General features: G+C 38.2%; 1 protein-coding gene across 4 annotated transcripts in view; it reads left to right on the top strand.

Moving 5' to 3' along the window:
- The window catches only part of cadm1b (cell adhesion molecule 1b), a 196,545-nt gene extending 173,070 nt beyond the window's left edge, over window positions 1–23,475 (top strand). For 2 of the 4 annotated variants that reach the window (XM_011482432.4, XM_011482431.4), the window contains 3 exons: window positions 5,950–6,000; window positions 19,532–19,657; window positions 19,792–23,475. In XM_011482432.4, coding sequence (XP_011480734.1) covers window positions 5,950–6,000; window positions 19,532–19,657; window positions 19,792–19,910 — 296 coding nt within the window. In that variant the 3' untranslated portion in view covers window positions 19,911–23,475. The remainder of the gene's footprint in view (window positions 1–5,949; window positions 6,001–19,531; window positions 19,658–19,791) is intronic. The other 2 variants (XM_078929391.1, XM_011482434.4) reach the window with 1 other exon arrangement.
- Window positions 23,476–24,413: the final 938 nt, after the last annotated feature.

Raw genomic sequence — 24,413 nt, 5'->3', positions numbered from 1 at the left:
AATCATGTCTGCTACAGTGGCTTAATTAGTGTGTGTTTCTGCTGCATTGATTGCTCTTAACATGATAACTTTGTGTTGTATAACTTTTGAGCATCAATGCACAACCTTAACCTACCACTGAGCATCCACTCGCATTTTCTAAATTTATTTATACCTTGTTTTCGCTCCGGACTATAAGTTGCAGCTGACAAAAGATGCATAGTAACAAAAGAAAAGTCATATACAAGTCGCACTGGAGTAGAAGTCGCACTTTTGGGAGAAATTTATTTAACAAAATATGGGATCAAGAACAGACATTTTATCTTAAGACGCAAATCATAGTACCAGAATAGATAGCAATAATATACTGAATAAATGCCTGCTTTACTACTATAACACATTGATGCTCATTTAGCTTTATGAAACATAGGAGGAATCTGGTTTGTTTGTGCAACATATGATAAACATAGCGTAAAGAACATGCTAACAACTAAACTCTAAGTATGACTTTAAGTTACAAAATCCATTGAATTCTGTATCCTTTGTGTCACTTTTGAACAAGTTTGCAGAGCCCGGGGTAATGCTACACATACCAGGCTCGGAAATGCACAATCAAGCAACCGCTTCTTTTGAAAACCTCATATAAATGTGTGTAATTGTGCATTTTTGGCTGCAGTGTTTTTACGCGTCGCTAAGGACGTTTTTAAGTCTATTTGTGGGCTCTACATACAAAACGCACAGCATTCAAACGTCCACTGAAAGTTAAACCAGTTGGACTTTGACCAATCAGGGACTCAGCTTTGGTAATGATGTTTGGATGGCATCCTTTTCGACACATGCGAGTGTCAACCATTTGAAATTGTTCATGAAGGAGAAATCAATAACTGCTGTTTTGTGCCGGGCCAGAATTATATGATACCAGTCTTTCATGTATCAGAAATGAGCTGTTAAGGAAAAAGCCTAGAGTAAGATTTGAGAGTTTTGCACCGCTTTGACATTTCGCATCAAGCCTCTTCCAACTGTGAGGACATGCACTAGTTTAGGCTAGCAACAGTCCAGTGTGAACACCATATGCTGAAGGCGTGTTTAAAAACTTGGATCTTGAATGCACCACGTATGACCAGTGTATGTAGCTTGAAGGGTGACTATTGTTGTAAATATTGGGCTATATAATATTGAGCTATATAAATAAAATTGAATTGAAATGAATTGCATTGCATTGCTTTTAAATGAATTGAATTGCATTTAAATGAATTGCATTGCATTGCATTGCATTGCATTGAATTGAATGGATTGAATTTAATTGAATAGCTTAAGACTGAGTCGCACCTCTTCTTCTGCATTGCTGTCTGCATCAAACACAGATAGACGCTTACAGTGCCCCCCAGCGGTTGTTGCTATTTATTTTTATTTAAATCACATTTAAGTCGTACTTGAGTATAAATAGCACCCTCAGCCAAACTATGCAAAAATCCACAACTTATACTCAGAAAAATATGTTATTCTTTTATTCTTTTACGTGTTTTGTTTTATACATTTCTGGTGAAGCTATTAGACTTCAAACAAACAAAGATCTTCTTCAGTAAATGACTTTTTTTTAAAATAAATCAATAAAATTGTACTTGCTTTCTTTTCTAATATAACATTGACTTAATGTGTCAAATATAAATATTTTTTACAATTTTCTGATTGGCACATGTTTACATTGTCTTCAGGCCCAAGTTAAACTGTCTATGAATTCTTTTTTCTCAGTCTTCTGTCAGCCTCTGCCTCAGTCAGTCCTGTGGGCTCCTCTTATTTGAAAAAGACTAATGACCTTTCACTCTGCGACAGTCTGGACAGGTGGGAGGCTGATGTAAATCCACGTCAAATCAAGTCCCATTGTGTGGCATGTATTGTATATGGGCGGTCGAAAGGCTGGGAAAGAGGCTTGTCGTGCTGTTCTCCACAAGGGTTTGTCTGCAATAGTCTGTGAATTGTGCCCCCTGGCTGGTGTGTGCTAAGGCTGGAAAGAAGCCTTTTACTCTCAGAGGTGACCTGGTGCTATAACTCACACACGCTGCCGCTCCATTTACCACCACGACTCTGTCCGCAATTGACTTTTTGGATCTATAAATCCTCGGCGGACAAAAAGTCATAGATTGACAGCATGCAGCAAATTTAGGGTTTGTCAGGGTTTTGACATAACATGAGCATGAGGCTCCCTGTTCCTATGAAAGGCTGCTGGGAAGCTGTCCTTGTGAATTGCACAGTTACACAGTCTGGGGTGACTGTCAGCACCTCACAAGATTAGTTTTTCGCAAAAATATTTTACTGGTGAAATGAACAAACCTTTGAAGATACCTCAGTGTTTTCAAAGACCACTATTTAAATATATACCGTATATTCAGAATTGTGAGTTGCACTCCAAGTCGCGGAAAAAAAAAGAAAAAATAAATTCCCATTTAAGTCTCTGCGGAGTATAAGTCGCACCTTTGGGAGAAAGGTGCAATGCTTCCGAATAAATCCGCCAAGCCCGGGCGTAATGCTGCGCTTCCATCGTGCATGATTCACGCGTCGAGTTTGCGTCTGCTGCCACTTTTTCGACGTGTAAAATTTGATGCAAAGTGCTAGTCCAAAAATAAGTTCAGAAACTAGATTCTTTTGTCCCGTGTGGGCGGACCTACCTTCAAGTTTGTAGTCTTATCGGTACATGGAAGCATGGATATCTCATTTATAATGCACGGAAGACACAGATGACATTGAGAGATCTGATTTTTTTATTTTGAAGAGCTCCACAAAAGCAACGGTAAGCACATCTCCATCTAGACTGAGCTTCTTCTGCTTTCCCATCAGTAGCAAATTCTGATACACCTACTAGTGGTTGCTAATGGGAAACAACTGCTAAAGGGCAACTAGCTGCTAGTGGGAAAATGAGGAATAAATTCGCCTACTTATTTATGAGTCTTTTTTTTTAAACATAAGTCACTCCTGAGTATAGGTCACACCTATGGCCAAACTATGACAAAAAACAACTTGTAATCTGCAAAATACAGTAACTATTTTTGGACAGGACAGAAAAACAAATTGAAAAAAATACCTTGATGTTGGGAAGAAATGTAAGTTTAAGCAGGCATGCATAAACAATTTTTCCTACATTGTTTCACTTTGTGGTTTAAGTTTCTCAAATCAAATTCCTTGCTGCCAAAAATATGGTTTCTCAAAATACAGTCATATTTCAGCGCTTATAATGCTGAGCCCAGAGTCATCCAGCCTGGAAATTGCCCATGGAGAATTCTTGTTCGTGTGGATATTATATGTGCCACATCCTATCCTAGCCTTTGTGAAGACCCTCATCCCTGAATGGCCAATTTCCCTCTTCCAGACACTGACATTTCAGCTATCACACTGCCTTCGGTCATAGGGAAAGAAATCTAGCCCACCCCTCTCTTCAAATGCTGTCAGAAGAGAATCTGCTCCTGATACCCCCATACCACCCTCAACACCACCTCTGCTATTCACTCCATCCCCGGCGGCAGCATTATGCTGTCCTTGATGTTTTATCATTAGTTTGGGAGTGTGTGGTCCCCCACTGCTGTCTTTTGATGGAGTGCAGACAGTAAAGGCTTGGAAACAGCCTGCCAATTTCCCCTGCTGCTGCTCTCCCACAGCAAGGGGTCGTGCTATCTTCCCCCTGCACCAGAGACTGGCATATATTCCCCTGATGAGGAAACCTTTCAGTCCTCCTTAGTTCTACTGCATAGCTGAATTGCTCTGCATTTTGTCTTTCTGATTATTTTTTTTTGGAGGTTACTAACAGAGCTAATCAGTGCAGTGCGGGGCAGAGGATGCTGCTTGAGGCTCTGCTCGGTTGCAGCAGGAGACCAGAGTAGTTTAATTTGCAGTCTGACTTAATTATTGTGACTGTGGAAAATAGCAGCATCTTTGCTTAAATGCCAGCCATTATTATTTATTCCTAATTAGAAATGTATTAAAAAGTGCATGCTATAAGGCAGTATAATCCAACTAAAGCAGTGACAAACATGTTCAGCTCTTTGTGTTTTTAGTAATGGAACACGAATGGTTCAGTGGGTGCCATGTTTCTCTACCAACCACTTCACTGTAAATTAACTAATTCTTAAGATGATGCCTTATACATATATTGAAATAAATCATGATTCCAACATGGTTCAGCCCATAAAACACCAACCACTGCAGCACATCCGGTCTCTGTCATGCTACGCTTCCTTTCAGCGTGATCAACTATCCTTCCCTGATCTCATCAAGGATGCAGCAAAATGTTTTATTGTTTGAGGCTTTAAATTTCAGGCTTCAGACAAACAAGAACAGACTAAAGTTTGAGATTTCATTGTTCTTACCCTGATGCCCTCCGTCTGGTGATAAAAAAGAAAACAAATGTATTTAGTTGCTCTGACAGAAACAGTCATATGCTCAGGTGACACAATAACCAATTGTCATCCTTTTGTGTTGTGATTATTTAGCCCAAGATCAACCTTTTCAGCATTTGGAGCTGGATGTTGGATGGATAAAAGGATAGACAAACTTTGCTGAGACATCCTGGACAACAACAACAACAATAAAAAATAAATAAAAAGGCTTTTATTTTGTCCACATGAAAAACCTTTTTCCTACTCTGATCACTGCCTACCAGCAAATGCTTTCATGTAACATTGAGACAGAGAATGAGGACAGTAAAAAATGTTTCTTCCAAGAAGATGAAGATTTCTTTACTTTTTATTATAACATTTTTATTATAATTTATTTTTTTGAAATGCAACTCTTTGTAGGTATAACAGAACCAAAAGAAAAAGAAAGCCTTGTATTAAACTGGTGAAAGTCTGCCAATGGGAACTGGTTTTATCAAGAATTCTTATTTTGAGAAAAATAATTCAAACCACTAACTTCATTTTTTAAGAGGTCTTATTACTTTCTTAAGACTTGTTTTTTGCAGTGTACACTATGACTTTATACTCTTGTGTTTTAATACTACTTTCGTAAATAATGTTTTGAAATATGTTTTCATTTTATTCAACTCATTTAAAGTTTAGTCAATTTTATTTGCAGGTGATAGCAGCCAAACAGGAAGATTGATGGATGACTGAAAGTGAAGCTTCGCATGAGATAGAAGGACTGACGTCTTAAGCAGCTTTTTTTTTCTCCGAAGCAAAACATTTTATATTTTAATAATGAAAAAAACATGCACATTCACACTTAACAGTTTTTAAATCATGATTGTGTCACTTTTTTTCTAAAAAGTACACAGTAAAATACTTTAGCACATTTCTGAGATCAAAGTAAAGCTGGTTGGTAAAGCTGGTAAAAAGTCTATTTTTTTGTATATTTGCAATTTAAAAAAAGGATGTACATAAGATAATTTAAGAAGACCACCAAGGAATGTGCATACATAAATGCTGATTGTGCACAATACACTTGCTTTAATATAACTAAAAGGTTTTTAAGAAATGGAAACAAAAAAGTGCTTGTAAAAATACATCTACCTTGTTCAACTTTTGCTAAAAAATACTTGACCCTATCTTTATCATGCAGTCAGACAGGTGGTGGATCCATCCCAAAACCTCTCCAGCATGCAGGTCAAAGTGTGTGATGCGGGGAACCCCACATCGCCACCTCTTATCTCCCACTTGAAAGCCACTTTTGGATAAAAGCAGCATGTTTGTTCTTCATCTTGCTCAACAAAACCTACTTTTTTACTGTTACCATGCTCGCCTGACATGGATTTCAGTTTAGATTTCAAATGATGTGAATCAGTCAGGAGTCACATCTACTAACATAGCCTTTAAAGTTCACTCTGTAGCTAAAACCTGCACGTTTTTTTTCCGTTTTTTTGTTGTTGTTTTTTTGTTTTTGTGTTGTAGCTCCTCATCTTCAATAACTTTTGTCTCTTTCTTTACTCTTGGTCTTTATTTCTTATACATGTTCTTTATTTTTTTTCCCACTCTTTTCATCTAGATGCTCCCACTACTACTCCCACACCCACCACCAATCCAGTCAACACACAAGGTACTGTATTCCCCCACCGCTGTCCCTCTCAGCAGCAGTGTGTGTGAGCGTGCATGCATGTGTGATAAGCTGTTCAGCGATGGCGTGCACTGGCAGTGAAGAGAGCCTGTGGATGGTCAGTTTTAATCAGATAGTGCTGCAGATAGGTGAGGATGAGGACGGGAGGCGCGGGGCTGTTAGAGACACCTGTCACAGCCCTTTCCACTCCTGTTTGATCTGAAGAAAACTTCACCAACCATCTTATCAGCACCTGCAGCTATATTTCATCATATTCCAACGCCCTTTACATCTCCTCCACAAATGCCAGTCACATTTTGTTTTTGCAAGGCCGCAAAACATCAATAAGCATTTTTCCCAGACATATGTCGTGGACGGTGGAGTTCAACGGCAAGGTTTTAAGTGCACCAAGTCTTTTGTTCCCTTTTTGCCTCAAAAACACATTTCGATATAAACAATATTTTGTAGGATGGCTATTATTTCAAAAGCAGCATTAAGGTTAGTGAGAAGGGTAAGGCAACCTTGGGAGTTGACATTTGTATATGCCAGAATGTGACATTTTAATACAAAAACATATCCTTAAAGAATAGATCGGTTTATCAATAGCTACTTCAGGAATATTTCAATTTTTCTCTTTTTATCAGAAGCGCTCTGAAACTCAGATAGTCATGAAAATCCAGGGCGAGCAATAATAAGTTTGAAATTCAAAGTGGGGCTGCATCAAAAGCTTTAATATTCTAATGAAAAGCTTTCAGAAAGCATTCATTTATATATTCATTTGATCAAACAGCTGACCTTTTAGCGGAATTTTTGTGCATTATGGGCCTATTTATTGAAATATATTTCCCTGCACCGCCGCTCTGTGCCAGTGCACGTTTAGAATGATTGTCTCTTGATTCTTCAAAGCTTCCCTCTTCTGCCTCAGCTGATAAATCTGCAGCGTTCTCATACCAACGATGGTGCCGCAGCCATATTCCGCTCTCTGACTCCCTCTGGGCGTGGTAAGCCTCAACAGGAAGTTGCTTTGCAGATCAGCGTATTACTCCAGTTTTTCTATCGCCTCTTGTCCTCAGAGAAGAACTGTAGCAGGAGTCTCCGTGTTTTAAGAAACAGTCATTTCCGAAAGAGAGGCTTGAAAGAGGATTTACTGTGAATTATGTGGAACATGCTGGGCGGATGTAATTGAGCTTTCTTGCACTTCACTACTCTTCTAAATACCCTGTCACTGGGGCAATTCTGAGCTGGTTTGCAGTAGATTGCTTTGCACTGCTTTAATCAGCATAACCACACAGTATAGAGTTTTCCTCTAGCCAATGAAGGAGCAAACATCAAAGTTTCTTGTGCATTCATTATGATTACACTGGGAAGGATCAGTACAACCACCACAAACATTTCCTGTTGTGGTCAAAGGCCTCTGAAGTGCTACTTTATGCCATTTCAAATTTACAGGTGCCATCACCATCTTTTTTATCAATTTCTTTTTCTCATAGTCAAATCCATCATTGCTACATTTTAATCTCAACTTTAATGTATTTATCAGCTGCAACCTTTTAGGAGACTTTCACAAATGGGTTGGATTTTACTGCTAAACTGCCAGATCCATTCACAAGTTCACAAATTGATTTTAACCAGCTTCACATGATTCAATAAATATCAATGTTTTTGTTAAATTTCATTTCTGAAAACAACTTTTTTTGGCTGTGAAAAGAAAAAAACTTTCACCCAAGTAGTGTCTTTATATGAGAAAAACTTTCACGGCAAACTATATCCATATTTATGATAATACATTACCTTTGGAACACAAAAGGAAGATGTCTTATGAAATATGAGTTATTTTTGCAGCTCATTTTCCTACCTGGAAGTATGACAAATATCTCTGAGGCATCGCCTTTTGCTCCTTGTGTGTGCCGCCCATTTCATGACGTCAACCTAGAGCCGGCCTTGGCAGCGTGACTGCATTTCACCCACGAAACAAACAACATTTAAATTTTTACAAAGATGGATGTGCATATAAAATTAAATCATTTTTGTCAATCACTGCTAGCTCTCCAGAGAAAGTGGGTGGGTGTGTGTTAGCCTGGGGGCGGTGCTGGCAGCGCAGACTCTTCCTGGAAGGGGCGGTTACTCCTTTCATATGTCACAGTGTGAAAATCCACTTGTTTTCTTGGATTGGTTTGGTTTGGTTTGGGAGGAGCTGGTGCTAAGAGCGCAGGATCAATGCATAAATGGATCAAACAACTGCTTTGGGGTTATAATAGACGTAAAAGCTCAAAAAATTGATTTTGCATAATATGGGCTCTTTAAATATAAAGCATTTTCATACATGGGAAGCTGCAGTAAAATACATTTTTCCTTGATAAAAAACAAAAACTTTGATTTGAATAATTAATGTTGCATGTTTTACATGTTGACATATTTTATTTCTTATACATATATTTTAATCTCGCACTATTTTAAGAAATTATTTTTGTTTTTTAAACATTTGTGTTTAAATGACCCACAACAAAGTTAAAGTTCAGACTTTCTGCAAAGAATCTGCAAAACCTCTTACTTAAAATTATTAATACATTATCTACAAAAGAATTAATAATATTTTCAGATTAAAATTCTGATTCATGTAGAATCACCCATGTTACAAGAAAAAAACTGCATTAGAGTTGAAAAAGGCTCTTCTCTTTTATGCAAGTTCAGTCATGTCTTCTAAATAGTTTTAAAGTTGTTCATGTTTTCTTTCCCCCTGAAGTGATAGAACTAAAAATAATAGAACTAAAATACTAAAATTCTTATAGAACTAAAAATACTTTATTTACAGATGCCACATTGCAACTGACCAACTGTCTCTTGGAGATTTTAATTTATGTTTAAAAGAATAATCAAGATCTAAATACAGTTTAATATGTTTTCCTAAAATCATCAGTTTTATGGCAGCCATACTACTGCCCTAGCTTGCTAGTTCCACAGCTAATTTTTTATCTTTACACCACAAAACAGAATTTTATACTTCTACAATTTTATGCCTAAAACTAAACATATGCAGTCCATCCACCATGACATCAGCAAAAACAGAAGGGTAATGATTTTTTTAATATGTCAACTGAGGAACTCCAGCCAAGTCCTCAGTGACTAATCTTTTCACCAGCTTTGTAAAATATTGTGTATGTATGAGTTCCTCTTCATATTTTAGTAATTGGGAAACTAAATCCTGGCCAAGCTGGATTTCCTGTCTTACAATTGAATGGCTTAGAAACTCTTATTACACCACAGCTAAGGTGCAGTTTTTTGAAAGATCTTTTTGCTTTTTTTCGGTCACGTTGATAACATCACAAAAACTTAAAACAAATGGGACAAGGTCAAATTTTAAATAGTTTTTTTCTTCCTAAAGTTAGATTTTTTATAATGTTGGTGTGGGATTGTGGCTTTTTACTTAAACTTTTTTCAGAAATAGTTAGAGTGTTCAAAAGACATTCAGACACCAAGAGCAAATAAATTAACCAACACAGAAAATAGGACCATGCATTGTGCAAAAATGTCACTTAATTTAATATTTTGTTGTTTTTCTGCATTTATATTCATATTTATAACCAATTTTCAGGAGTATATATTAAAAAAAATCTTTTTTTAAATTGTTATTTTAGGTAGGTAAATAAATCTCGTTACAATTTAGCACTTAAGTAGCAAATTTTGCCATGAAAGCAAAGGTAATCAGTGATATTTGGTGTCATTCAAACAAAGTTAGCTGGTAATATATTATTTCCTTTAATTATGAACAGTAGATGTCATTCCATAATGTATCTAGAACAGAGCCAGTAGGGCCTTTTTAGCTCTCATTAGCATGAAGACCACACCCCCTGTAATTTCTATATCTATAACCGATGCAATATCATAGTAGCCTCTTATTTATTATTTATTTATTTTACAGCTAAATTTCCATAAGGTTTTTTCCAAATAAGGAATCTAATGGAGAATGCACATTTTTTTTACTTTCAGAGAGTTTTATAAGAGTTCACATCACCATGTATTGTGCACTGTGTTTGGAGGGTGTTGGAGGTCATACGACACAGATCCAAGTGAATATTTCTTTCGTGTGAATGAAACGTTTTACTTCTGTGCTTCCACCAAATTATTACAAAAAGGCAGAAATGCCTATAGTTGGTGGGCTTTTAAAGGCAAAGCTGCAGCAGATATCTGTGGCACTGACCCTTGCCGATACCAGAGCCAGACAAATCACATGGAATTCCATAATGGTTCCTAAAAATCAATGTTATGAGAAAAGAAATAGAATAACTCTTCAGAATGGACAGTGGATAGTTGAAATGGATGGTGAAATAATGTAGGTCACCATTTTTTCTCTCTTTTGTCAATGATTGTATTTCTTCTGCCAGCAAGTGGAATTTACCCACAATCCACTGCTATAGAGGAATAAAGTGACTCTTTGGTGATAATACTTGAGCTCATCTGATGCTCCGAGGCAATCCAAGGCTGGAACATCATATCCTGGATAAGTCTCCAGTTAAAACCCCTTGTTGAAGAGAGCAAAGAGAAACAAATGGTTGTGTTGTAAACTTGAACATGAGCCCTCTTCAGCAGATTACGCTATTACAGACTTTATAGACTTCTGCTAATTTATATAAACTCGTGAGTTGTGGAAGGATAAGGATCAGATGCTCATACCACTTTTCAGACTCAGATTTCAGTCTCTACCTCTTTCGTAGCTTTAGATGTAAACCCAGAACATTTACTGACTGGACCAGTAATTTCTGGCATAATCAGACACAACTGAAACTTGCAAAGTCCATTCACCTGCCAATCTGACAACACACTCTAAAATGTGCACAAGTCTCTTCAACAAATAAACTGACACCAGACTGTAAGTAGGTTTATTTTTGGTGTAAAGTTTGACTTCTAACAATGGGTGTCAATAGCAAAATATTTGAAACCACTCTCCAGTAGTCATTTATTGAACAACATCATTTGGCAAGTTTGCTTAAAATTCAGGAATGTAAATGTACAAATGATTATGGAAATTTTGTTTAAAGGGCTTATATCATGAAAGATCTTGTTTTTTTAGCTTAAAGTGAATTATAATGTAAATTCCTTGCAAAAAAAAAACAACCCCAAAGCAGTGTTTTGATCCATTCATGCATTTCTGAGCATTCCTCAAACCTGCGCTGAGAGCATCAGCCCCTCATAAAAACAAGTAAGTTCTCACAATGTGTAACAAAGTGGGTAACAGCCCCATCCAGGAAGACTCTTCGCTGCCAGCACCGCCCCCAGGCTAACACACACACCCACTTTCTCTGCAGAACCAGTGGTGATCGACAAAAATGATTTTGTTTTATATGCACAATATGCACATCCATCTTTGTAAAACTTCAGATGTTTGTTTTTGTGAAAGAAACACAGACACGCCGCCAAAGCCGGCTCTAGGTTGACGTCATGAAATGGGCGGCACACACAAGGAGCAAAAGGCGATGCCTCAGAGATATTAGTCATACTTCCAGGTAGGAAAATGAGCTGCAAAAATAACTCACATTTCATAAGACATCTTTCTTTCGTGTTCCAAAGGTAATATATTATCATAAATATGGATGTAGTTTGCTGTGAATTGTATTAGAAAAGCATGACATGGACTCATGGACCGAAATGCGGTGCCTCAGAAATCGAGTAGTCTTACTTCCGGGTAGGAAAATGAGCTGTGAAAATAACTCATACTTCATTTAAAAAATCTCTCTTTAGTGGGCCAAAGGTAATATATTATCATATACATGGATATTTACTATAAAAGGTTTAGTAATAGTTTGGTATAGGGCCTTTAAGTTCGTATTTCAAAGTTAAGAAAGAAAAAGCTACTCAAAAAGTACAAGAAAGTCTTTTTTCCTTTCTAACATAAATTTCTCACAGTTATTTCTGACGGTATGTTCCTCAAAGACATCAGGCATTTAAGGTTAAAAATATTTCAGAGCAGTAAAAATCCCTTATTGAGGACTAAAGTTGTCGTCACACCTGCCACAGTGTTGTTTAGCTTGAGTAATGGAGAGATCAGAGAGCATTTGTCATTCATGATGTGGCCTTTTTACTTTATTGAATCTCTCATAAATGTGCTGCACACGGATCCTTGGTGTCATTAGGTTTAAGGGAGTTTTTAGGGTCAACTATTACATGGTTTATAGAATTCATAAAGCGGAAAAATAACTACCAATAAGAGATTTGCAAGCCAACATTACAGCACACATGAACCTGGCCTCTGCTGAGCCCCGTCGACTTGATCATTCTACTAACTGGGTCTTTTTATTGGATGAGCCATGAGGGATTTGTAGATCTTTGTGTCTTCACATCAAGGCATGGAATATGTACACTTACAAGGCTTTAGTGCCGTTTATGTGCCGTTTTTTTTTTTTTTTTTTTTGCCTAGTGAGATAAAGTCACATGATTGAGAGCAAAAATCTGAATTTTTTTTCTTGTTCAGCATGATTGGTGCGTAGGGATTATCAGTGCTGATGTTCCTGTGCTATTTAGTGTTCATGTTTCTGACTTTGAACCCTTTTCTCCATTATTGCTACAAGACAACCAAATCTTCAACAGTTCTAGCCGTTAACTATTTACAATCATTTTTTTAATTCCCACATGTATCTGCACCCTTTAAAGAGATTGTCTGAAAACACACAAAAATTGTTTAGAGAATCTTTCTTCGTCTGTCTCTGTTTACTTTGGTTCCCAGTTAAAGTTTTATTTATTTATTTAAACTTCACATATTTTATTCTTTTAAAAATCCATCAAAGAAAAAAAATATTACCACGGCCCATTTTAATTGGTCTCTAAGGAACAGGTTAGCAGGTCCATTGAAATAATTAATATTTTTTTACTCAATAAAGTATTAGAATATTGTGAGGCATTTTTTTTAGCCGTAACAGGATTTAAAGACGGAATAAGCTGCCATTGAACTTGTGATGTTCCTCTTTTTTGCAGCCCACTGAGCACTTTTGAAGCCCCTGACATTGGGCAACTTCACAAAGAGAGAAACGCTTTCCTTTTCTTTCTCATCCTTTTCCGTTTCCTTGGTCTTCATGGGGTAAACGCACACAGGAGGGGAGGATGCATTGGATAAAAAAAAAGGGGCCGACTGTTTTTTTGTTTTTTTCTTGTTTGTTATTTGTCCTTCCTGTTTAAAGAATTTTATCAACTTAGAAAAAAACTAAAATAACCTGCCACTGAAGGGTTCAAGTTTCTTTCGCAGCCATTCTATTCCGTTAAGTTAGACCTTCACCTTCACTGCTCTCTCCGACTCCATTAATGTTACTCCACCAAACTTTCCATTTTGGAGGTTCCAAAACTAAGGAGTCTATTTAAGAGGTGAGGGATGTCACTGAAAGTTAGTTGACAACTTTCTATTTAACATGTGATTAAATGTCCAAATAAGGGTGATTCGATTTCCATAAGTTCACTTCTTTTATCTTAAGTTTGCGACAAAACTGTTATTGATTAGCAAATCTGCACATCAACACCTCTTTTAGAAGATTTGTGTCATTGTGCCATGAAAGCCGTAAAAAATGTTCTTTTTATTTTAGGATAGAGTGCTTAAAAGTTTGGGATGACACATTTACAGACCTTGTTTGAGACTTTATCATATAAAAGAGGTGCTGCGAGGGAGGAGGGCAGCAGAGATGAAGACTACGCCGGCCGATTGGCTTCCTTGCTGAATGCTAAGGAATATTTCACAGCCATTTCCACTGGTTCCTCAATTGTTACCAAGAGAAGTTTGTGTCCCTGCATGGAGAAATGGCATCAGCAGACTAAAAAGTGGCCAGAAAAAAATACTGATGCGCTAAGGAAGATAATCGCAGGGAATAATTATCATCCGGATGAAGGAATGATGAAAAAAAACAGGCCTCTTCTGGAAGAAGATGACCTCTCGCATTTGTCTGATGAAGAAGGAAGCACAGGCTCCTGGTTTTAAGGCACAGAGAGACAGAGTGACACTCCTTATGTGCGTTATAAAGTACACTACAGTACTGTCTTATTGCTCTGAAAAAGAGAAAAACTCTTTATGTTGAGCAACATTCCAATGTTCTTTTCATAAATGTTTGAAAAAGCATCAGAACATTTTCAGAAGGGTTTTTGATGAGTAAGGATCGGTGATGGACATTCTTCGGCTGTGAGGGTGGTGGACGGAGGGTCCATATACACAGTTCCTGCTCATTTACAGGCGTCTCTGGTCCCCAACCCCCGCGAATATGGGGGGAATACTGTTAAGCCTTGGTTATAAATGCCCGTACAGGTAGATATGTGCTGTGAAAAATGGGCAAACCTGTACGTGGTAAGCAGGTGGCCCACACAAAATTTAAAGATCATAGATTGTGTGATGAGCCTGGACAGCAAAAATGTCCACCTACCTTTTTTTCATATTAGCATGCTACAGCAGACAGGTCGTAACAAACACTTTAACAACACATAAGGGTAAGTAATGGTGAAGTATGTGAGATGCAGGCGCGTTGTACAGGTTTTTCCTTTTTTTTAACCCTCTAAATCCTGGGCATTGCGCTAGGAGCCTGTCAGTGTTGTTCACATGATAAGTGTGCGCTTCTTTCTTGCAGCCTGACTGTTAGAATTTAGGGTATTAGACAAGCAGAGCCTTTGTGTGGGTATCCTACACGCAGCTGCACACCCCATGTATCCACCTTATGAACAACTAGAGTCTGGGGTAGGGGCTCCATACGGCAGCTTATCCCGTACGTCATAAGTATGTGCAACATACATTATCCTTACAAATACTTCACGATACACTTAGCACATTGACGACAATTCCATTGACAGAATGTCTATAATTCAAGACACACCTGCAATCAGCATAAGGTGTAATGACTCCTGCCAATGGTACTCTATGGGCCTGGACAACCCAAAACCTGCAGCACGCATACGGTGACCTATATGTGACTACTGCTTTACACAAATATTTCAAACTGCACATCCACTCATTGATCTGTCCAGAAAATGTCAGGAGTAAGTTTGCGGGGGCTTCTTGTTTCAGGGAAAGAGACATGGTCTCCATCACAGCTGTATCATTACATCTATAAATCCAAACATACACGTGTGTAGGTGATGCGTTTCCTTATGTAAGCAGAAGAGTGTCAAAATGAAAAAATAACAGAAATGATGTGTCCTTATAATCAGCCTAATGACAGGCCCACCCCTTGTTGGCAGCAGCAGCAGTCTTATAGGATTCTCTGTAAGTGACCAGAGCAGCAATTAGTCATTGCAGTGTAGAGACAGAAAGGTGCAACTGTAAAGCCTCTGACGCAGGGACTTCAGCTAAGCAAAATTCACAGTCGTGCAGACACACAGGCATCAGTTGCAAATCCCCTTTATTCCTTCATAAATCCCCACGGCTGCGCACATCCTGTCACAATGCCAGTGTGGGCATGTCAACACTCCCAGATCAAGCCTAGGGCAGACAGAGCTGTAATGGTGATGTGGACACCAGCCAGCCCCATTACAGACATAATCAAATTCGACTTAATTCAAGTGTGAGGCCACAGAGGCTTGGATGATAACACTGTCTGTCATTTTGAGGTTTTGTTTTGTTTTTTTACTTCTAGCTTCCTGCCATTATATATGCAAAAACAGGATACTGAGACTGCGTAGTCACTGAGATGCTTCCTTTTGGATATGCTAAAAGGGCTAAATGTTAAAAAGAGAAAAGGTTAAACAATATTGGAAAACTAGGATATCCGACATTGTCTGATCTGGAGCCTTCTTATCTCATTATCACAAGAACAGGCAGACGGCTGGATCCAAGTACAGCAGGTTTATTAGCTCAGCTAAAATTCCACAAAGATAAATCAGGGTCAGGTAGGCAGGGGTCCATGATAGGCAGGAAAGCATAAGAGAGACAGTGTGGTCAAAAATCCAGGCGAAAGTCGGGGCAGGCAGCAAGCAAGCACACAAACAGAGTCAGAAGACAGAAGATCAGGTCTAGCTTTAATGCTCAGTAATGAAGGCAGAGTGGCACAAACAATAACACTCATCTCAGCTCAGTGCAGTGTGTTAAGTATGCTGTGGTTGATTGATTGAATGAGAGTCAGGTGTACTAGAAGGAAGTGTGGCTAGAACTCTGGAGATGGTTCCCGCTGGTGACCAGAGGGGGAGACAGAGTTCTGACTTCTGACACATAATTACTGAGCAAATTACGAAACAGAAATCTTCTCAAAGAAAATCTAATTTAGCTGATGATTCGTTTGATATTTTATAGTTGTTGTTCAAAAATGTGTTTCACTGTTTAACCTAAAAACAATCTTACTTAAAAGTTCCATTTTTTATTTTGGGGATTTAAAATTTTATTTAATTTGTTTCAAACATGTTAACAATTACAATAGAATCAACATAATACAAATTTATAGATAATAGCAACAATAACAACTATATAGTAATACCATTGCAAAACATGTTTGAAGGAAGAAGGCAGAAACTTAGATTATTGAACTTGCCCCCCAAAAAACAATATTTGTAACATCAGGATATCTATGATACTCAAATAATTAAATACATTTCCTCAAATGGATTATTGCAACTTTGAATATGAGCCCATCAATATGGGAAAATTAGCTCTGCAATGGTTGGAGTGCACAGGATGCTGGACGTGCTGGAAAAGAGGCCACGGGGGAAACCATCGTGTTCTGTTTGCGGCACGTGGAGAACAGCAGATGAGGCTTCCCGCCGATTCTGCGTTGAAATCAATGTCACATGTAGCTTAACTTATTCAAATTAGCATTGAGTAAAATGTGAAGCCCCATCAAGCTCACACACACGTGCTTACAAATGATGCTCCTAAGGAGATATTGACAAAGAGTTTGTTCAATGTCCTATCATGTCCCAAAACATAGAACTGGTTAACAGATTAGAAAGATTATTTTAATAGCACATTAACCCACAAATTTCTATCTTTTTTTTTTTACTTTAACTGCTGCAAACAGAATTACCTTCAACTTTTAAATAAATTATTTTTATTGACTTCACTTTCAGGAAAAAATGGAAGCAAACTTGGAAAAAAGTGGCATTTTTCCCCCAAAGGCAACATTTAGTGTGGGCATAATGGATTACTATGCATTTATACAAGTATTTGAACCGTATGCCAGTGCTCATGACAGCTGATCTTTAGAAAAAAAAAAAATGTACAAAATATGTTAATGACCCACCCCAATGAAAAAGAATGTTTTTGGTGTTTTTAACAAGTTAAAAGAGTAGCATTTTTCCCATCATGGAGGACAAATATAAATTTAGGATTAAAACTGCGTTTCTGAGTATTTCTTTATTCAAATCCCTTTGGATCAGGAACAGATGAAAACAGGATTTAAAAAAAGCTCGGAACTATGACGCAGCTACTGCCATGGGTGGGCCAAAGTCCTGCTTGCTCAGCTCTAATTCTAAATCCATTACTTTCAGTCAAATAGCTCTGTACGTTTTCATTTCCTTGTCTAAGCTGCCATCTGGCTCTAAACTGTGCGGCTGGATTCCTCCGATATTGGTCTCCGTTTTTTGCTACGCTAATACTAGCTTGGGCTTGTGAGACGGATGTCGCCAGCAGGAGAGAGTGTAAACAAAGGCATGCTGGGAAATTAGCTAGGCTAACTTCTGCCAACAGTCCCAGCGACAACCCAGAAGCGAATTTCTACTGAGCTCCAGCCGATCTGCAGAAAGTATGTCTTAAAAACAACACAGGGTTTTTGATTTTAGTTAAAAATTGCATAATTATAATTAAAAGACCACTGAGAATGATTTTACTATCGAAATTAATTAATTAAAATAATTGTGCATTTTGTGGTACAAGCACCAAGTTTAATGTACCTTAGGATCTCTTCTTTCAGAAAAGCATGTTTGCCACAAGAAAATCCAAGTTTTTAAAATATATATATAATATTATTCTGTCTGTACCCCTTAAGTTTGCATTTTGTGCAGAAATAGCCCATATTGTTGAGACTGGGAAAAATAAACATTAAATATTTTTGTAACAATTGAGTGTTGGTCGCCATCTTTAATCATGGTCGCCATTTTAGGCTTTTTCTCATGGCTAATGTACTTTTCTGAAAGAGGGGATCCTAAGATACATTAATGCAAAATTTAGTGCTTGTGCCACAAAAGCCACAGTTTGTCTGAAATACCAACCTAACCGGCTATGCTAAAAATGGTTCAGTTCAGGACACATGAATGATACATGTATACCAAGAATGTGGATGAAACTTGTTGAAAACATTTTCTGCATTAGCTTTGACAGGATTTAAGGCTGTGTTTTACAGACTACTTCTGTGGTAAACTCAGAACCTGATAAACAGCTATCTAGCCATGCGCTTAATGTAGGCTACATAAAACTCAACCAAGCATAACAGTTGATAGTGCAGATGTTCTACCTTTTTAGGCAAACTCTCCCATGGTGCACAGAGGGAGCCGGGATCCTGATCGTTTCCATGTGGATGTGTCAAACAGTAGATGGGAGGCAGGGTAGGGGCGGTGGTGGGAGAAGCAAAACCAGACAGGACCAAGCGCAAGCCATTTAGTGGGTGCATTTTCATTAGCATGGAGCAGAGGCTGTTCGCTCTCCTTTGGGAATGAGCTGGGCTATCTGACATCCCTGACACAGTAAACAAACTGTGCCTCGCACCCCCCCTGCCTCGCACACACCACTGCACAGCAACGGCGAGCCCCGTGAAGACAAGTCTATTTTTGGAGCGCACTCAACTGAATCCAAACTTTTCTCATTAATTACTTTTATTGTTACACTTCTTCCAACATGCCCTCACGCTAAGTGCCTGCCGCTTGATTGAGGAGTTGTTTTAGCTCTACGTGGTACTCCGTCACCAGTTGTGGACTCTTCAATTACGGCCTTAAAAGTGTGAAGAAATTCTGCACCCACCAGTCGTCTTTTATCAAAATCATTCAAGTTCAGGGCATGACTAGTGAGATTGATAGAAAATTGAGCTGCTCCCTCATGCAGCAAAGACCAGAGCACCAACCCCCCACCCCCACCCCGCTACCACTCTTCCATCAGTCCAAATGTGCACAGATATAGACTATTGATAAATGCTTCTGAACTATTCTGAGACGGGAAATTTAAAGGCCTGAAATTTTGGCTTGTTCTTCTGTGGAGAATGGATAAATCTGGCTAAGTGCTGGACAGTGATACTCTCTGAGTTCTGAAGCAGTCATGTATTTCTCTGCATGGGGACACAAGGTGCCAATTCATCTCTAGACGTGTGTCTATTTCAGGTGATTGAGCTCTATAGCTTCCAGAAATGGCCTCTTAAATCAAAGTATATTTTGCAGTGTGAGAATTTTCAATACAATGGCAAGCAGGTTACTGTTTCATGGTGAAATAATGGTCTTTATTTTTGTTTAACCTTGCTTCAAGAGGGCCTTTAGAAGCCAAAAAGTGCAAAACTCTACACTGGGTTGGAGAGATCATGTGACCGTACTGGAAGTTCCCTTATTGACTGGGAAAATGTAATAATCTTGAATAATAATAATAATCTTATTTTGTTGCTTTCAGACTCCAGAGCTGGCGGAGCGCCACAAAAAATTGACCACGCTGTCATTGGAGGAGTGGTTGCCGTGGTGATGTTTGCAATCCTCTGTGCACTCATTGTTCTTGGTCGATACTTTGCCAGACACAAAGGTAAATCACAAGCTTTGCAATTACACTATCATGAAGAGATCAAAAAATTGTATGTACTTTTTTTTATTGCTAATAGATGGAAGAGGACTAAAAGTTATAAAGATTTGGGCTAATTAGTGCTTACTCTTTTGCAGGGACTTACTTTACTCATGAAGCCAAAGGTGCGGACGATGCCGCTGACGCAGACACGGCCATTATTAATGCAGAGGGGGGACACAACAACACAGACGAGAAGAAGGAGTACTATATCTGAAGTGGACAGGCCAGGAGAGACGGGTGGGGATGCTGCAGGTGGTGGTCATGGTGCTGTAGGAGTATTATGTCAAACTCTGATTGGTTACAAGACAGCGTGGGAGAAAGGATGGCAAGATTTAAAGAAAAGAGACGGGCAGAAAAAAAGGTGGAAAATAGGACTGGTACAGCCAAGGGATAAGAAGAGGTTGAGTCTCCTATCCGACCCTTCCTGGACCTCCGTGTCCTATACTGTACAGATTGATTATTTTACAGACAATTTTGTGCCTTGTTCTATTTCTTTTGTTTGTTTTATGGTCTTCTTTCAAAAGCTTGTTGGATTGATTTTTTTTTTTTCCGCCCCTTGTACTTCACTTGATCCCGTGTTGCTTTTGGCTTTTAAGGAGGAGATTATAAGGGTCTGGTGTTCATGTGAGCTGCTAGCTTTTAGCTTGTATGACCAGATCTGAGAAGTCAGCTCATCCATACATCTTTCCTGCAGCCTTCAGTAAATGAAACAGGAGTGTCAACACATTTCTTCATGTTGGGTCAGAAGTCCTTTGGTGCCTCCATCCACAGGGCGATTACTTTCATCCCCTTCGAATCAGGTTCACTGTACCAATTGCTTTTGTAAGCATCAGGCTAGAATGCTCATAATGTAGGGGCCATTATATTTATAAACTCACTGCACAAGTCTTATTTTTGTTTTTTCCTAATCTCTTACATTTACTCCCAGAATTCCACCAGCAGCAGTTTTTCTATCACCTCATGGCTGATGCAGTTTAGAGACCCCATTAAGACTGCTTTAAACTGTGCTGGCAGCATTTTAGAGGCAAATTGTTTCATCTACCCAAACGCATAGGTTTAGGTACATTCTTGTATTTCCATGACATCTAATTCCAAAACACCTTACACTATCAACACTTCACTTCCTATTCTTCATTCTTTCCGGTGTCATCCAAACAAAAAGAGCAAAGATAATGTACAAAAAAGGTACTTATTAAGAAAGTAATTAAAGGACGTTTTCCCCAGACAAAGGTTTAACAATCTATAAACTGTAAAATTTAGATTCTGTATGATCTTCACATAGTAGGTCACTCTGGTCAGTTTGCTTTGGCGTCTGGAAACAGAGAGGTGCTGCTGGGAGGCTTCTGAGGCACTGCAGCTCCTCTGGTGGAATCACAGATCCCAAAATGGTTATCTAAACAGAACTGGACCTGTCAGAGTCTGCAACAAATGTCAGCGTGGTGCAGGCTGTGTGTAAGATGTTGTTTAAGAAAATTAACCTTGGTTTTGTGAAATTACTCCAAAGCAAGAGCTCAGAAAAAAATTCAAATGATTGACGATAATCAGCAGCCCATAACTTGGCTACCTGAGATGTATGAATGCTTATTGTTTTTCTCTGTCAGTGGAATAAGGCTAGCTTTTCCCTTTACTTCCTGTTATTTTGTCACTAAAATATAGTATTAGGATGTAAGTTAGCATTAATTTAGAACTAGAATTCACTTTAACTTATTTAATATGTGAAAAGTTATCTGATTTTAATCCGTAATAATAAAAAGGGTAAACCCCATGGTGTCAATGTATGCATTAAACTTTATTGTTGCATTAAAAAGCCCCCAATTTTGACTGCTCATCTCCAGTGAATTGGCCTTTAGGGGTAGAACCTATGGATTATTTTTGTCACTTGTTTATCACTTTTAACTTTATGAGTGACATATCAGAGGGAATAAACATGTGTGAAATGTTCAATGTTTTACTTTCACTGTTGTGTATCATGTCTATGTAAATCCCCATTTTCTGTTTAAGAAAACAAATCTGCTGCCTCACAAAAAGAGGTCATCTTCTGGCTTAAAAACCCATGCCAAGCCATTGCCTGTACAGTTAAAAAAAATGAATGTCATATTTCATTGCTCTGTACAGATGTTTTATCTTTAGGTCAGTGTTGAATCTCGTAAGGTCACAGGCTCCTACAGCTTCTCAGAAATTTGTGCACAGCTTTACTCTAAGAACTTTTCTACTCCCATCTTGCAGCCTCAAACCTTCAGAGTAGTAGCCTTTTGTTAAAAAAAGAATAAAGATCTCTCTTTTTGTGTTTGGCAGTGTACACAGGTTTTATTCTGCTGTGACTCACAACTGTGGAAGCAAACATCGTTTGATAATTTATGAAGATGATTCAGTGCTGACCAAGGCGAAAGACGATTAGCAGATTAAAAACAAACAAGAAAAAAAAGGTTAACCACTGCCTTAAACTGATTTTTTGAGACCCATCTTCACAAAAGAAAAGACTGAAGGACTTATTTTAGTGCCTTCCTTTTCTGATATTGAGGTATTTAACAATTCTGGTGCCCACACTTATCTTGTCGGATCGTGATCTTGAAGGACAAATCCCTTCTAACTGTGTACACTCTCCATAGGCATGCATCCCATTCAAAATCTACAGAATTTACAAATAATAGAATAAATTCAATGCTTGGAAATAAAAGAAAGCTTTCCATGTTTACCAGCGTGACAGCTTCAGACGAATAGAACACCTTATGCCAATATGTTGAACGTAGAAAGTTCAATTTTGCCAGAATGACTTCGTCAACTTTGCTGACTCACTCAGTGAAATCTTAAAAGCATTTATGGAAAGGCATAAATTATATTAGAATATAGATAAAAATGAAAATGCTTTCGGGATCACAGCAATGCGGTGTCATGGGAACAGTTCTGTGCAAGACATGTTTTTTCTGGAAGGTGTTCGTGTTTTTCAATGGACAGACATTTACAGACGGCCCAGGCATCATTATGATAACTAATTTTTTTAAGCATCATATCTAGTATGTTGTTGTTTTTTCACTTTCTCAGGTTCATGAGTGTTTAATGGTTGTTTTTCTGCATCTCAGGTAGAATGCAAATTCCAGGCCCCAAGTATATTCCAGTAGTTCAAGAGCTGTTGACAATGTTAGGTAATCACAAGGTGTACATGTTTTACTGAGTTGTACATGTTACTGTGTTCTGAATATGGTGCACTGTTACAATAAATGTTAAATATTATTTTGCATAGACCTAGTTCTCAAAGACGACTAGATTTGCTAAGCAGACAACAATGATGTACAGTCAGTGTTACCCAAATCACAATGATGTTCATGAGACTTCTTCTTCCACTGTAACACTTTGCTCATACAGTATCTGTTAATTAGTAATTATAGGATGTGACGACAGATAGTCAATCAAGTATCACGCATAAGTCTCCAGAAACGATGGTGGTTGTATTTACTGTGACGCAGTTTTATGAATGATCTGTAACGTCTTGGATATTTGGGTGAAACTCATTTTTAACACCTGGGAGGAAGGAAGGGTTTGGGGCAAGAAGGTATGGAGTGCAGATTGTTTTTTTTTGACGCCCCCTATTAAAAAAAATTGCTTTTCTTGATAAATCTGAAACTTCTCTATGTTTCCAGGTGACATTTTTCCTTTGTGTAGTGAAGAGGATGTTTCTCATATGACCATGCATATTTTGTATTGGTTCACACAAACATTTTTACAAAAGGAAAAAAAAATCTGAAGAGTACTTGTCTTAATAAAAAGATTTCAATGTCAAAGTCATGTGCGGTTGTCATTTTATTGGTATGAATAGTTTTATTGGGTTTACTTTAATAAATTTAACAATTCCGCCAAAATGAGTGGATTGAGATAGAAGCAACGCCACTCCAGTTATCTTTTGATCTATTTTCAAAGCGTTCAAAGTGTTTTTTTAATAATGATTATGTTATTTTTTAGATCCAATAGAAAAAAACGTGTGTCATTTTCTAGGACATAGGCCTTAATCCGAATTGTTACCCTACCCCTACGGCTTCTCCCTCTCCCTACATTTATCCCTCTAAGTGGAGGAATATAGAAAATGTAGCGAGGAGAGTGGTGGGGAAGCAACTCAGATTCGGACATAGTTTCTGCAGAGCGGCAGCAGTTCATTAGAAATTCACCTCTGAGTTGTGGGCAGGACTAATGTATTGGGGTAGGCCTGCACTAATTTCCCCATTATCTCTTTGTTTACACTCTCTCCCTCTAGCTTGCAATCCCTCACAACACCAAGGTAACACTATCGGTCCAACGAAAATGGCGAGCACTATTGGAGCTATCCAGCCGAACAGTTTTGAGCCAGATGCCAGCTCAGACTAGGAAAACAAAGACATACATTGATCCAATTGTCAACAAGTAGATGCATCAGAATGGAGCGGAGCAGGGAGCTTGCGATTGTTGTCTTTTACGCTACTACTACAAGCTCGTTCCTATGGCCTTTTTTCATTTGTTACTGATTCATGATTCTTTGAATAGAAAAATACTCAGAAATGCACTTTTGAGCTTACTTTTCTTAATAAATGTCATTCATCATGAGAAAAATGCAAAAAGAACACGTTGAAAACACCAAAAACACAATTTTCCTCTGAGTGGGTCTTTAAATTTGATGTGCTGAGTTCACATCCATGACTGGCACGGCTGTTGTTGTGCACATACAGAGGATGAAAATGCTTTATGTGAC

Source organism: Oryzias latipes, chromosome 13, assembly GCF_053564925.1.
Source record: "Oryzias latipes strain Hd-rR chromosome 13, Olatipes_Hd-rR_3.1".
Classification (NCBI taxonomy): domain Eukaryota; kingdom Metazoa; phylum Chordata; class Actinopteri; order Beloniformes; family Adrianichthyidae; genus Oryzias; species Oryzias latipes.
Note: the sequence above shows the minus strand (reverse complement) of the source record. Positions and strands in the feature narration are given on the sequence as shown.